A 16,828-nucleotide genomic window follows, 5' to 3' on the forward strand; every position below is an offset into this window, starting at 1 on the left:
TATGTTGCTTCTACAAAGGCAACTAAGGAGATCATATGGCTTCAATTTTTCATGGAAGATTTGGGACACCCACAATGACAATGATTTGTTTACAGATAGCAAGAGTGCCATCCATCTGCCTAGAATTCTGCTCTACATTCAAAGACGAAACAGATACAACTGCGGTACCATTTCATTTGGTCAGTTTTGGATGATGGACAGTTAAAGCCAGAAAAGATACATATAGATGATAATCCAACATATATGTTTACAAAGGCAGTGGATGGGAGAAGCCAAACTCCTCTTTAAATTCGGTTGGTCTTCTAGACTGAACATAATAAAAGAATAATAAAGTCCAGGGTGGTTTGACATTCCAACGGGACCTACACATTTACTAGTGTTATGATTAGCCTCCAAGTGGGAGGTTATTGTTGTGGAGTTTGATCAGTCTCCAAGTGGGAGATTGTTATGTGGAGCCTAATCAGACTAGAAGGTTAATTTTTCCCACTTCGTTTGGTGCAGTTGTCCCCCACTTTTATCTACGGGGGTTTGGGGTTAGTGCCCGCATGCTAGGGGTCAAGGGGCAACACCCCTTGTGGGATCCAGGGGTAGTGCCGAAGGTGGGGTCTTGGGAGCGCACCCCAAGTGTGCTCCCTATTGTGATACAGGGTGGGGTCGAAGGGCAACGCCCCCGAGGCCAAAAATGAATTTACTATTGTAAAAGGTGTCAAGAGTTATTTTCCAAAAATGAATTTACTATTGTAAAAGGTGTCAAGAGTTATTTTTTCTATTGGATGACATATTCTAGCTCTAATTTTGTAAGCGACACAAGTCTTGTATAAAAATGGCTTAGGGCTAGGGATTTTTTATGATGTATGATAATTTAGTAGCTTCTTGCGGTGTTATTGAGTTGCAAGGGATTGCAGATTGTAATAAGGTTGAAATCAGTGGATAATAGTATTGGACTTGCTGTTTGGTGGATGTAGCCTAGGGATTGGGTGAACCACGTTAAATCTTTGCGTCTTCTGTTTGCATATGTGTGCTTTATTCCTTTATGGTATTGGTTATATTTGCATGTAATTGTTATTTTTTGTCTCTCTAATCCTAACAACATGCATCCACCTTATATTGGTTGTGCAATGCATTTGATTTGACACTTTATTTTGGCTTTAAAGTTTTGACTAGGAACATACTGAATAGCATAGTCAAACAAGTCTCAAACAAACAGTTATATTATTAGCCCTTTGAGAGGATATCTATGAAATTATTTAAAGAATTTTTGTGTTGTTTATGAGTGAACATACCACATTTTTGTAGTCACAATTAGTTCACTGTACATTAGCGGTAGCTAAAAATAAGTTGGCTGCATTTATTTAGTCAAATGTACATATCCATGTTTTATCTTCGATTTGTATATTTGATAGATCTCTTGCAAAAAAATTGGTTTCTAGTAGCTTCTAAGATGTTTTACTTAAAACCTAGTTGATTGTGTTCAATGCTTTCATTTCAAATTCACAGCAGAATTCTTTTGACAGTGTTTGTATTTTGGTGTAGGAGTTCAGTTCACAAAAATGGGGATTATCATCGAGCAGTTCACACATGGATTTTTTCAGAAAGCACTGGAGAGCTACTATTGCAGCGCCGGGCAGACTGCAAAGAATCATGGCCGGGATGCTGGGATGCCTCTAGTGCGGGTCATATCTCTGCAGGAGATACATCCCTCATATCTGCCAGGTGTGACCATATTCAAGCCATTGTTTTGTTATGTAGATATGGCCATTGTATTAAAATCTTTTTGCATGACATCGATTAAGGATTTGGAAAGATTTACAAATAATTATTTTTTAGCCGTGTTAGGAATTCTGCTTGTGATGCTCTTTGAAATTATGTACACTATGGCTCCAAAAGAATTGCCTTTATCTAGTATTTAGTGGTGAGTGATTCCACATTGATCTCCCTCGGTTCTCTTCTAGTTTTGACATTTTCAGTGGACCCAAAATGCTGTACATATATCTGGCAGTAAAAACAATATTTGATGTTATTCAGGAGAACTAGCTTTAGATTTATGTGTTTTTCTGTCCTGTTTTGCACCAGACATTCTTTTCCCTTAGATATTGATTCGCATGGGAAAAAGTGGGTTAGTTTACAATTTATACCATATGGTAAAGTTTCATCCATTATTTGCAGAGATGTATTTATTTGCTTCGTAAAATGTTACTCAGGGTAAAAAGAAAATATTGTGGACTAGTCCAAAGACTGTTTTTAATGTGACATTTTTCTCATCCTGTAGTATGGAACCAGTTGACGGTTAATAAGAAAAACTAGTATAGGAGGAATCTCAAAATTAATGTATCGAACTTGAAAACTCACAAAAGTCTTTTGCATGAGTTTTTTGATTGTACTTGTGAAAATGCAATGCCACATCAAATACATATCAAATAAACTATTGCAGCATGTTGTTGCAGAATGATTTAACAAACTGACTTGAACTAATTGACATTGGGGATCTTGGGCCACAGAAAACAAAATTTAGAGGTTAAATTATTTTTGTAAGGGATTCCAAGTTTTAGCAACAAAATATTTCTTCGATCCTGGATATGAGCTGTGAAAATCAAATTGGATGTATCCTATTATTAAACATGTTAACTTTAAGATTCTATCTTTTGACAGTTTTGTCCCATAAAATGAACGGATGGATGATGTATGTATCATTCCCATAATAGATACTAGTGGAGCTTGAGGCCCAATGATTTAGTATCATATTTGAAAAGCATTCAGAAACATTAGCTGCACATCAGAGACTGTGTTAATATATTTTTATATTAAAAGGAATTCTAATATGCCTTAATGCTATTTTTAACTTTTTTGCCAGTTCTTTCGAATTGACACTGAAAATTAACATTTGCAGAAGAGAGATGCAGGAAGAATTAGGAATAACACTTCCAGATGAAGCATTTGAATTACTCTTTGAGTTTCTTGACCATTCGTAAGTTCCTCCTTTGAATAAAGTACTTTGTCTTCTGAAAATCAAGAAAATGCATGATGTAGTGAACTTACTTAATGTGATGAGAGACAGATCAATGGGCTAAATTGTTTAATTTTGGAGTCCTATCTTTCTTTCTTTTTCACTATTTATTAAGGGTGCGATTATGTCTAATCTATGATTGACTCTTCTTGTAATATTTTATTCTTTTCAAAGGGAAATTCTGTGTTGTGATTAGCAGTTATATTTAAGAAAGGACAGCTTTTAACAAAAAGCTAAACACTTTTTAACGTCTCTCAGCATTACTTGTAAGTTTAAGACCAGACTGGAACATGCTCAGCTGATCTCTGAATGGTGACAGTTGTATGTGCATAAAATCTAAACGAAGACTCCATTTAGTAATTGTTTTCTTCTGCAGTGAGTAATTTGGAATATTGTCGTTCTTGGATGTTTTTGCTGCCGATGTGAGATTGCAATCGCAAGCATAGTCTGACATAAATTAACCAGCCTTAAAACTATAGGCTCATAACAAACTCATAACAGCTGTTTCTTGAGATAAATAAACATCTTGTTCTTTTGATGGTGGAGCTAGATATTGGAGGAAAACATCAATTTTTAGCGTGGGATGCTTTGCTTGTTCATGAGGCATCCTTTGGAATTGTCAGGGGGCTTATGGAAAATGTTGAAGCTGAACCTGAATCCTCCTAAGAGCAAAATATTATTGTCTTCTTCAATCAAATCTAGCGTAGACTTCTGGAACAACTCTTCCAATGAAGAAACTAAGCCATTGGCTTTACCATCTGATTCAGAGCAAGGACTAACATCAATCAACCATACAAGTTCTAATAAATACATGTAAATTGCATTGCACCTTACACCACTTAGATACATTACGTCTTTGGCTTATTGACATATGCTAAACCTCACCAAGGACGCACTATGTTGGCCTAATCATGGCATCTCACAATAAATATTCATGGCATACAAATGATCATTGCATCAAACAAATGAACAATGCAAATACAATATTTAGTAGGAGAAGACACACAAAAGCTTCTAGATCTTTCCAAAATGATCAAACAATGCAAATTCTTTGTAGGAGGCTTGTGCAGAAATGTAAAGAAGACTCTCACCAAGTTTGAGTCTTTTTGGATGGCACAATACAAAGATATAGTTTTCTTAATGCTTGCTGGAAACCATAGTTTTATCACAGATCTTGTCTCACCAAAAAGGTCATAATGCATTCAAAACTTAATGAAATTGGATCAAACAAAGGAAATGAAACTAGATTCATTTCTGTATCTTTCCCCATTGGTTTCAGACAATTATTGTACCGTCCCAATCCATGCCATGTGTTTCTTTCAGATTGTCACAGGGAAAATCAGTCATTCAAGACAGCCTATAGCAAAAATTCCATAATAAATTGATGAGACTAATTGAAACTGAAAGTAGATTCCCATCACTAACTTCTCCAATGAGTTTCAGATCATTCTATGAAATATAAAATCCATACAAACCAAGAGAATATTTTGCAACATGAGAAAGATTTGGAAATACGGCACAAAAACAAGAGTTTCTTCTCCTTCACATCCTCTAACAATATCTAACCCTCTCCAACCACCCAGATTTGAGTTGGCATTAAATATTTATCATAGTAAAACCATTTCTAATTTTCCAACTATCTAGTAACTCCTTTGTTAACACTATTGACAACATTTTCAAGTTTTTACAGATAAAATCCATACACTAATTTATCACTAACTTCAAGTTTTGACGAATAGAAGCCAGAACAAATTGATGAGACTAATTGAAAATGAAAGTAGATTCCCATAACTAACTTCTCCAACGAGTTTCAGATCATTATATGAAAGATTAAATCCATACAAACCATGAGAACATTTTGCAACATGAGAAAGATTTGGAAATAATCTACAAAACAAGAGCTTCTTCTCCTTCACAACCTCCAACAATATCCAACCCTCCAACCCCCCAGATTTGAGTTGGCATTAAATAGTTATCATAGTAAAGCCTTTTCTAATTTTCCAACTAATTAGTAACTCCTTTGTAAACATTAATGACAACATTGACAACTTTTTAGAACATTTTACATCTTGTAACAAATGTCATGAAAACATTCCAACATGGATCAAGATGATGCCAAATGGTATTAAATGACCTTATTATATAATACCATTACAAGAAAACCAAAAATGACAACTATATCCAACTTGAACCCAAGGTGCTCCTACGCCATACTACCCGTGCAAAATGAACTCAAGTCCCCACGAGTGCAGGCCTTCTTTCTTTTTGCGGTCTTTTAATTCTGTTATACCATTTCCTTGATGTCTTCTTGGCTTTGCCTTTGTATCTGCAACTTGTTGGCTCTGAGTTGTCTTCTTAACTCCTCCTCTTCTTTCATCCTTTTAAGGTAGTCTTTCTTTGGCATCCTTCTTTGAACCTGATCTCTTTCAAGAGCCTTTTTCTCAATGCTTTGGATATCCTTGTCTAACAAACCTGCACATGCATTGGTCCAATGAAAGATTAGAAATAAAATATTGAGACCTCGAGGTCTCCTCCTTGTCTCCTTGTCTTCTTGCACCATATACCCCACTTCAACCTTTTCTTCTAAGAGTCTCCTTTAATGAACATCTTCCAACTCTTCCAGCACCAATGAAGTTTCTTCAATATTACTGTCTCCTCTTGCCTTCTCTGAAGAATCTTATTAATAGGCCATGTAACCCTCTTTTTGATTAGTAAATGCTAACTTTTCTCTCTTAAGCAACTGCTACATCTCAAGTGCCAAACTTACTTTCCATGTACTCTGAATGCTTTCTGTTCTTGACACTTGCTAAGACTGCCTTAATCTTTGCTCCAATTTTGACTTATATCTTTTCTCAAGTTCTTTTCCAGTTCTGCTCCAAAAGTTTTCTGCATTAATCCTTCACCGTGAAAGAGTTTTGTAGATCTTCTCTTACACTACAAGATGGTAGAATCATGCTCTGATACCACTATAATGACCCCTTCTGTAAGTTCCTCCAATTTTGCACTTCAGTGAGACAATTATGGTTAGGGATATATTTTCTTGATTGGGAATGCTTAATGGATTTATTGCTGGGTGAAACTTATATAGAATACGATTAAAGCTATCCGTAGGAATATTGTTTTTGTTTCTAGATTCAATTTTGTTAGAATTTTTCAGCATGAGTGTGATCCATCATCAGGATGCAAGAGAGTAGCAGGAAATTAAGATGATAGGAAGTAGACCTAGAAGAAAATAAAAAGAAAGGAAGGGAACAAAGGGGTGTGAGTCAACACGAGGAATGAGGGCTGACCAAGGGAGGCCAGGGAAGGAAAAAGAAAAAAAAGAAAAAAACCCAAGAGCAAAACACACTACCCCTTACTCAAAAATAAAATTAAAAATCTAAACAAAACTGAAAATACCGACTAGAGTGCATATCCACCCAAATGCACCCAAGAATGAAAACCTACACATATAAATGCAAGATTACAAACACAACCACATCCCCCCCCGCCCCCAACACACAAAATAACAAAAGACACACCTGCACACAACTAAATAAAAGAAATTATGAAATACAAATACAAACAAAAACTCCAATCCGACAATCCTAGAAATTGAAAACTAAGGAAAAAAAATTAACTAAACATATAGAATAGAAATAACAACACCAAAAAAATAAAATAAAATAAAAGTAACCATAATAAAAACACATACATAAAATGACAAAGTAAGTGAATAAAAAAACAAAAGAAATTACATAAGATTAGGAAAAAATGTGAAGAACACAAAAAAAACAACCATACAAACATATATATATATATATATATATATATATATATATATACACACACACACACACACACAACACAATCAAAGAGAAAACAACCACAAATGAAAAACAACCAATACAAAAAAGCATAAAAACATACACATGAAAATACAAAATACCATAAATCACACAAAATTTAACGAGGACAAACACATGCACAAAAGATGCATGAAAACCAACAAAAATACAAGCACAATCTAATACAAAAATATCCTAAAAGAAAAAAGAAAATATATTAGTTTTTATTAAAACAAATAGAAACAAAAATATATACAATGATAAATGGAAACAAAAGAATGCATAGAAATAAATGATAAGAAAAAGTGAACAAAAATGAAATAATGAAAAATATGAATTAATGAAAAATATGAATTAATGAATAATGGAAGATATATATTTATATGTAAGTATGTATCCCCAAAAAAAAAAAAAAAAAAAAACAAACAAACAAAGAAGGCAATAAATGAAAATAAACAAGAAATTACACACACACACACACACACACAAATACTAGAGTTGCTACAATTCAGGCGATTTGGTGATACGAAGAAGGTTGAGCAATTTTTCCCTACCCGGTGACTTGGATTGCTGATTTTTTTCCCATTAATCGCCATAAATCGTGAAGTTAGGTGAGTTTGGGCATTTTTTGCTTAAATCACCGAGTTATGTACCTCATGACTTGGCTATTTATTTATTTTTTAATTTTTGTTGGTTTCTTTCTTTTTGCTTGCATCTCAATTATGAATTATGATTATTTTTATTGTTCGATCAACAAATATTGGTGTTTTGGAAACACATCAGATATATAGTTACAAATAACTTTGAGAATACCTCCCTTGACCAAACATACCATGAACTCCAACATTCTTAGAAGATTAATTAGATCCTCCTTAACCTCTTTTAATCATATGCAACATTCAAAACCTTTCATTAGACCAGATATATAATATATCATATTGTCAAAGCAATAAAAATTACAGTGATTAATTTTCAATGAATTCTTGCTCTAGGGCTCACCATATCTCCTCAAATACAAAGCCACTTAACATGAGATCAAAACCAATAGAAATATAATTCAATGCACTACCAAAATCCAAAGAACTAAAATTGTCCAATGATTAGAAGTAAAGATATCAACCTATTTGTATTCAAAGTTATAGTGTTACTATTTACACTTTACACTTTTTATTGTTACACACGTGTTTTATGGAACATATGATGTCATTGGTTTCATGGATTTACATACATTTATCAATTGACAACATTTATAATTCTATATATCTATGTCATATGATTCTATATTTTCTATTTCCTTCAACTACAATTTATATTTTACGTATGTGATGGATTTATCATTTATGTTCCTTGTTTATGTATGTTAGCTTCTATTTGATGATGTTATACTGTGTTTAAGTTATATTCAATAAAGGGTGCATGAAATAAGTTTTAAATCGTTAAAAATCTCTAAATTCAAGGGTTTTTTCATTTTGCTGATTCGTAGCCAAGTTATAGATGATTCACGAGTCGAGTTGGCCTTACCAATTCTGATCCGACTCCGAGTTTTGGTTCTTTGATATATATATATATATATATATATATATATATAAGAAAAACAAAAACAAAAACAAAAAAATGAATACAAACTAAAATATTCAAAAGCAACAATAAATATATGAATGAATCATGAATCCATTAACTTCAATAACATATATAACAATAAACTATATCTCCTAAAGAAAATGTATTATATATATTCATTTTCTCTCTCTATATATATTCAATATGAAAAGAATAAAAAACAATAAATACTAACCAAAAAAGAAGAAAACAGGGGAAAAAATATAAAACACTTAACTCAAAAAGATGAAAAATAAGAAGTCCTAAAGATCCAAAGAGTGACAAAAAGCAACCAAGCAATCAACACCAAAATGAGGAAGGAGGTAAAAAAATTGGAGGAAGCAAAGATTTCCAAGTTGAAAGGAGACATCACTAAGCAAAGATTGACATGCACAAGACACACATGATTTGGGGAGGTTGGGGAGTGGGAAGTAGAGATCCAATGGACATGAAAAAGAGGAAAGAGAGGGGGAGGAAGAAGGAGAACAAGGCAGGGGGCAAGTGGGAGAAGAAATGACAAAACAAAGAGAGCCAAAATCGGGGTCATTAAGGAGAACGTTTGTGGTTTCTAAAGATAGACAACAACAAATGCCACGATGTACTTAAACACCACCCATCAACCCAATTGAGGTTAGTGGGATTATTTGTAATCTCAATGGCATCCTTGAGTTTCCTTTTGAAGAAGTTATCCTCCTTAAAAACAATTTGGGTGTCCTCTAAGAAAATATGATGTTTAGTGGAAGAGAAATGCTTAGCCAAGGCTGACTTAACAACCTGCTCGTGCTTGATATTAACAACATGCTCTTTGATCCTAATATGGAAGGAGTGATCGGTTTCACCTATGTAGGGAGCTCTACAAGAACAAAGAACCTTGTATACCCCATACTTAGAAAGGCATCCCTGGTGTCCTTGAGAGTGGGGATACGATTCGTTAAGGTGGACATGGGTTTAAAGGTAAGTCAAACACCTTTTGATGTAATTTTTTTGAGATCTTGTGGGAGATACCACCTACATAGTGTAGAGAAACTATCCAGAGGGTTTCAAGGGAAGAAAGAGGGGGATTGGGGATGGACCAGAAGAGAGACTTTGCTTGGAGAAAGGCTTTGGAGATTTTCCTATCTGAGTACCTATTCTATTTGTAAACTTGATGGAGATGATTGAGCTCTTGATCTAAATTATCATCATGGCAACTCCAATAGGCTCCTAAAGCAATATTTTTAAGACTGCCAACTTTATGGCTAGTGTGGTGGGGAGAAGAAGCATGAAGATAAAGATCAATGTGGGTGGCTTTGTGAAAAACTTGACGACCAAGGGAGCCATAAGGTTTTCTTAGGATAAAACATCCAAGGTCAGTAAACAATTATTAGACTTTGTCTTAATGGTGAAGGATAGGCAAGTAGATAAATTGTTGAGGTGAGTGTGAAGTTCTTCCAACCTGTTGCTACCATAAGGTTGATAGACATTGGTATCATCTATGTGCCACTTCCACCACTTCAATTTGAGAGGAGAAGAGCACAAAGCGATTTCCTCGAAATGTTTCATGTATAAGTTAGCAATCATAGGTAAGAGAGGGGAACACATGACCACTCCATCAACTTGTTCATAGATGACACCTTGGAAGGAAAAGAAAGTAGATCGCAAGCATAACTCAACAAGAGAAGCTATCTCACCATTCACCTTACACTTAACAATCTCGATAGAGTCAGGGATGAGAACCTTGGCGAAGAAGGAAACCAAATCAAAGCTAACCAAGATTTTACTATCCAATCTTGTGTCCTTAATGAATTGGACAAAATGGTTAGAATCTTTGATGAAAGAGTTAGAACTACCCACTAGAGGAGGATATTTATTTGGCCAAAAAAGAGGCAAGCTTATAAGTTGGGGATCCAATAGTGTTCACAATGGGCCTTAAAGGAATGTTGGGTTTTTGGATTTTTGGAACCCCATAAATACGTGGTGTTAACTCCTTAGTGGGCAAAAGGCGCTTCTTGGTGGCATCATCAAAGGATGAGCTTGAGGTAGTTGTTTTGACCTTTTGCATTATTTTGGCACAAGGGTTATGAGGAACAATTTTATAGCTAGAGGAATCAAAGAGAAGGTCAAGCAATCTCCCAATATAGTCAGATTTGTTTGAGATGATCACGACATTTGTAATGTCCCCATTTTTAGCAAGTTTTTGCAATTAGCTAGGCCAATTCACCATCACAACCCTCGTGAGTTGACAGTAGGATTTGAGGGTCTTAGTTGTGTGGTTATAGGCTTTCCAGTAGCCTATGGTGTGTTTTGGTTCCGTTTGAGACACCTAGGACCTACTATTTATAGTAAGTCAATCTGTTGGTTCCAATGAGCTCAGTTGAGTCAGAGGAGTTGGAGGATGCTCTCAATTTTTATTTTGAGCTTCTGGTTTGGGCTTCAAGAATCTTGGAGGGAGCGTCTATTTATAGTAAGTCACTTCATCAGGTTCATTCATCGTCTTTCATCATCAAGATCACTTTGGTGTTGTCAGATTTCGATTCTGATGCTTCTTCAATTGTTTTCGCAAGACAGGTGAATTATTATTATTATTCATCTAAATACGATGAGGTTGCTATTTTTGTTAGTGTTGTTGGTTGGTCACCTCAATATCATAGCTTGTTGGAACTGGGACGAAATTTTTTAAATCATGGGAACAAGAAACAACGGCCTTACATGTTAGAATTTGAAGTTATGGTGGAAAAGGTCATTTTCGGAGCCAAAAGCAATTAATAAATTAGTTTATAATGACACTTTATTATGTTTTAATGTTGTGTGTGGGAAGCTTCTTAAGTGAAGTTCATTTGAGAAACTTTGTGCCACTTGGAGATTATAAATATGAGCCCATTTGATGAGTAAAGCATCCGGTTGATTATTTTCTTTTGTTGCCTATGAAGAGTTTCTGAGTCAGCCGATTTCTTTGCCTTTGTTGAAGTATAAGGGTTTGGAATTAGAAGTCCCTGGTAATTCGCAGTTGAGGTATTGTGAAATAATTCTGAGAATTGTCTTAATTAAATTATAGTATTTCCCAACTGTTATGTACTGTACTTGGGAATTTCATTGTGGCTGGAGAATTTGTGATTTGGAATGCCATTATTGTCTACTATTTTGCGTGGTTAAAGAGGAATGTACTATGGCTGTTGTCCTTGTATTTGGCAGCGATTTCAGACTTTGTGGAAAATTGCAATCAATTTTTTGGAGGGCAGCAATAAGGTTTTAGAGCATTTGCTATTATAAGCAAGGAGCATGTATTTCTGAACCTGCGAGCAAATTGGACTATTTCTTAAGAGTTGCAATCCATATTTCATCTGATAGAAGTCAATTTCCAGGTTCACTGTTGCAAAAGTCAATTTTAAAATTGGATATTAGTAGCATTGCCATCAATTATAGAATTACCTTTGAATTGTTTAGTGGTGTTCATTTGTCCAAATTGATAAAGACTTAATCTATTAAAATTTTGAGTAGCTGGCTGTGAATTTAAAGCATTATTTATTGAGTGATAACAATTTGCTTGCCAAATGTTTGACAAAATATCAAACTGTTGATTAGCAAAAGCAAATTGATGTTAGTTAAGGATATAGCTTGTTGAGGGTTTTTATAGTGGTATCAGAGAGGTTTCCTTCTAGCCTGTAGGAATTGGGCTCAGTTTTTATTGTATTCAGTGCTGACTTCGAAGATTTTCAGATTTGATTTCTAGAGTGGCCAACACTTTATTTTCTCTAGCTATGGACAAACATAGGATTGGCAGTTCTAGAAGTCAATGGAGTAATAAGGAAGTTAGCGTAAAAATGAATGCCTTGCAGGAGAGTTGTGAGAAACTGAAGTTTCATCAACAGAGGTTGGCGAAGAGCTTGTTGGATCCCGTGACAGTTGAGAGGGCAGCCTTGGGAGAGGGAGGAAGAGGCGACTAAGTGCGTAGGCTAGAGGGAGATGGTGAATAAGGAATGCAAGAGGAAATCAAAAAATTGGAGGGTAGGACTGAGGGCAAAATATGAGTAGACTGCAAGGGAGAATAGTATAAGCCCTCAGTTGAAGGCGTGTGGCAGTGATGTGACAATTAGAAAGGCGAAGAAACAATAGTTTGGGCCCACTAGTCCGCAAGTTGGGGGGCTTGATGCTCGTCTAACGTGCTAAGGGAGGAAACCACAAACATACATGGAAGAGCAGAACCACTAATGCTATCCACATCAATGCTGGCCAGGGAAAGGTTTGAAATGATCGTACTTGCAGAAAGAGAACCATTGCAATGAGAATGTTGACAGAGTGATGAGAGAGAGAGAAGCCACTTGAATAATCCATTGGTGAAGGGGAGTTCTGAATCTTCACAAAACGATCCTCAACACCATCAGGAGTGTTTGAATGTTGCAGAGGAGCAGAAGATTAGCCATGATGTAAAACAGCTAGTTGGCGGGTAGGAGGAGAAGCAGGATTCTGTGCTTTAGCATGTTGAGAAGATGAATTGACCAAATGCAGAGACCCAATGTTGAGAAGATGATTTCTTCCCCCTTGCATTCATATGTTTCCCTTAAGGTTATGCTTGATCAGAAAGAAATGTGTAAAGTGCAGAAAATTTCTCTGGTTAAGTTTGCATGATTATTTCCGTGATATCATCCTTCCTAACAAATCTTTAACTTTGCATTTCATGAAATTGCTAAGGAGGAAAAGTGAAAATTTGGAAAAGATTCAATAATGGATCTTGCAGCTTTTATTATTTTATATTTTGGCATTATGTTTAAATAAAGTATTAGAATGTTGTTTTAGACCAAACAGGTGTTGTATGGTTTGCCAAGTTGACATGCCTATACTTTTGGCTGAATATTCATGTCAGCTACTGGTTGAAGTCGCTCTCTTTGGTATTCTTCCTACTATGGTTCTCGGCCTTTTTGGAAAATTATGCATTGAACTTGATATGATTAAATGCCAGTTTCTTATTCAAGTTTTATGAGTCACTTGTTTGCTGTTTATTGTGAACTGTCAGCTTTTTTGTCCATATTATGTTGTGGTTATATTCTGTAGACTACAGGCTATTGATTTCTCATCTTGTTGATCTTGAAATTTGCAAGAACTGATATCAGAAGCTAATTATCATATTATGAGATCAGAGAACGTTGCGGTATCCCTCATTTTTTTGGTTCTAGATTATAACAAGCATGGAATTTCAGAAGTCTTTTTTGGAAGCAGACATAATTGTATGACAAATACAAAATAGACTACTGAATTTCTTTACATATAGCTGGTAAAGTTTTTTGGACCATATATGACATCATGTTTTGTACAAGCTTATTGATGCACACTGTTTGTTTCTTGAGTTTAGGTTTTGTAGATGAAATCAAAGCTTATCATAGTTCTAATGGTATTCAGCATACTTATGATACATTTAATATATCCATAAAAAATATGTTTTTGACCATGATTGATAGAACAATCCATATATTTTGAGGTCTTTATTGACAATTATGTTATATGATTTCTTCTTACTTAAAGCTATGGTGATTGTAGGGTTACAAACAATGGCACCTATATTAATAATGAGTTTAATGATGTTTATTTGGTGACAACATTGGAACCTATTCCATTGGAAGCATTTACACTTCAGGTAATTAATTTTCATTACTATTTTATCTGGAGCATGATAATATGTTTATGAAAGTTACTCAAGTGTTATGTGTTTTTAACCAAAAGACATTCATTTTGTAAGGAAGACATAATTTGTATCATAAGGATTTATATTTTTTATACTTCAAGAATTTTTTCTAGGTAATGAATTCAATCTTAAACTTTCTTCTTAAGGAAACAAACGATAATCAATGTTTTGAGAAAGATATTGTCTAAATGAAAAGCTACTCAAAGGGTAGATTTTTAAGTGGAAAATGGCACTCCCAATGCACATCCATATATGTCACGAGAGGTAATTGTTTCACCACCTAAAATGCAAATTGCAGAGTTGAATATAAGTATGTAATTGTCAAATGACAGAAAGTGTACGGTGCCTTTTCCCTATGTAACATATGATTTATTGAGTAAATGCTATAATGTAAATATTGATGTAGACATTATGTTTCTGACTGGATTTTATTATAATATTGAAGCTATGTTGGCACTTTTAGAATAATTTGAACTTGAAGATCTTTTACATATAAAAGGTAACAGTGGTAGATTTGTGTGCATACTTAGAATGAATGCATAGACAGACAAAGTGGGATAGACATTGCATGGGAATATAGAAACACAATTTTTTTTATGGTCAGTCTATATGTACAATTCAATAATCAAATCTATAATGAGTTCTTACGAGTAACATTCCTGACGTCATGACTGTTTGAGGCAACCTTCCACATATCATCATTAACTTTGTGCTCGTATATTTGAACTATTACCAGCTATCAGTGGGGATAAATAATAGTAGTCTTTGACAACATAAATGCTTGTTGGTTTCTTTGAAGTTCCTGTTGTCTGAATTCATTCATGTTGACCTTCTTGTAGTTTTATAGAACATAAAGTTATAATTTCTCACCTTGGCGTTATTGCGTGTTCATTCTCCTTGAAGTTTCAAATCATAAAAAACAAGTCATATTTGATTAAGTATAAGATCCACAAGGACTTTACTACGCATTTAGAAATCTTCAGTAAATCAAATGTATTAATAGCATGCAACCATATTATCACATTTACAATCTTCATGCCCCACAGTACATCATTTTGATCATTTATATGTAATATATTGATTCTTAGGGACTTGGGTTCTATATTCATAGTAAAAGTTATTGCAACAAATCAATATGCTATAGCCACCCCAATAATACATGGCCTTTCTCCTAATTAAGTGTGAAAACTTTCATTTGTATAATGTGATTTTTTTCAACTTGAACTTTATCCCAAATCCTTAATGGTATTGAGAAAAGAAGTTAAATATGAAACTGTATTTATTACTCTCATCTCTGTGCTAGCTTAGTTGAAATGGTATAAATAAGCACTGTGCAACTCTTCTCCATAAAATGTGGTTGTAGATTATGAAGTAGTACTTCCTTTGTTACTTTTCTACAAGGACTTTTTTAGATCCTGCAAAATTGGAAAATGTCACAAGCCATATATGAATTTCTTTAAATGCATGATGAATATATGTAATATACAATATATTTTAATACATGATTAACTTCATATCCAATTCCTTACTTTTATAAATCAATGCTTCAAGAAACTAATTATGTAAAAATAGGCAATGCTCAAATATTACCAAATGATACTAATAAATTATATATATTAATGTATTTTAAGTAAATACTAAGTATATCATTAATAATGTAAACGATCGAATATTAATTACAATACCATACATAAATTAAATAGAGATCCTTCTCAAAATCTAAATATAAATCACTATAATAAAAGAATGTCTACAAACTAATGAATTAGGAGCCAATTAATAAACAAATATAATTATTCCTAAGTGATCAATACTCGCATGCACGGGTTGCATTGTTAGGGAAAGGCATATTTAAATGGGCTGGTTTGATACTCAACCACGGGGGAAAATTAAATTGACCATAACATAGCAGTAAGTGAATGGAACAACGTATGTGACAGAAAAAGATGATCACCGAAGATAAGGAATAAAAGGGAGTCAGTGACAAGTCTACACTAATATAGGTGCTAAGCAAAAAAAACATTGAATGAGGAAAATACATATTGCTAGAATGGAGTCATGACATCTAATGTGGCAGCAAGAACAAATAAAATGAAATAAGAATATCCACTTTTGAGGCATGAATCTCCTACTTTGAGTTAATTCAGAATATATAAATTTAAGATTAGGATGAATAAGATTGATAAGAATTCGTGAGTCATTTATGAAATAATCTTGGTTTTAATAGATAATGAGATGCTTTAAGATTGTTGGTTTACAGATTTATCATCTAACTTTATCTTCTAACACCCGGACAAGATGATAAATGTAACCACAGTTGAATTAATCAAGCAATTTATGAAATAATCTTGGTTTTAATAGATAATGAGAAGCTCTAATATGTTGGTTTACAGATTTATCATCTAACTCTATGTTCTAACAACCGGACACGATGATAAATGTAACCACAGTTGAACTAATCAAGCATTAATTATTACTGACTAATTCTCTGCTTATTTTAAAAGGTGGAAGCTACCATCCTATGATTAATGCTAAGAAAAACGACGTTAGGGATTGCTTTTAACCTGAATGCAATAAGGTGGGCTTTTAACCTGAAAGCTTGCAAAAGTACTTGCAAAAGTACTTAATACATTCAAAAGAAAGGAACTAAGGACCTAAGATTGTCGAACACTTAATCAATCCAATAGGAATTCATTCATAGATGAATCTTCCACAACTCACAGATAAAAATATGGAAACTTC

At 34.1% G+C, this 16,828-nt stretch overlaps 1 protein-coding gene across 2 annotated transcripts in view; it reads left to right on the top strand.

Annotated features, from left to right (window-relative positions):
• The window catches only part of NUDT3 (nudix hydrolase homolog 3), a 250,981-nt gene that overhangs the window by 16,357 nt on the left and 217,796 nt on the right, over window positions 1–16,828 (top strand). For both annotated transcript variants that reach the window (XM_089833188.1, XM_089833189.1), the window contains exons 2-4: window positions 1,534–1,713; window positions 2,888–2,965; window positions 13,942–14,038. In XM_089833188.1, coding sequence (XP_089689314.1) covers window positions 1,534–1,713; window positions 2,888–2,965; window positions 13,942–14,038 — 355 coding nt within the window. The remainder of the gene's footprint in view (window positions 1–1,533; window positions 1,714–2,887; window positions 2,966–13,941; window positions 14,039–16,828) is intronic.

This window comes from Cupressus sempervirens, chromosome 5 (genome assembly GCF_028749045.1).
Source record: "Cupressus sempervirens isolate cs-2001-9-10 chromosome 5, ASM2874904v1, whole genome shotgun sequence".
Taxonomy (NCBI): domain Eukaryota; kingdom Viridiplantae; phylum Streptophyta; class Pinopsida; order Cupressales; family Cupressaceae; genus Cupressus; species Cupressus sempervirens.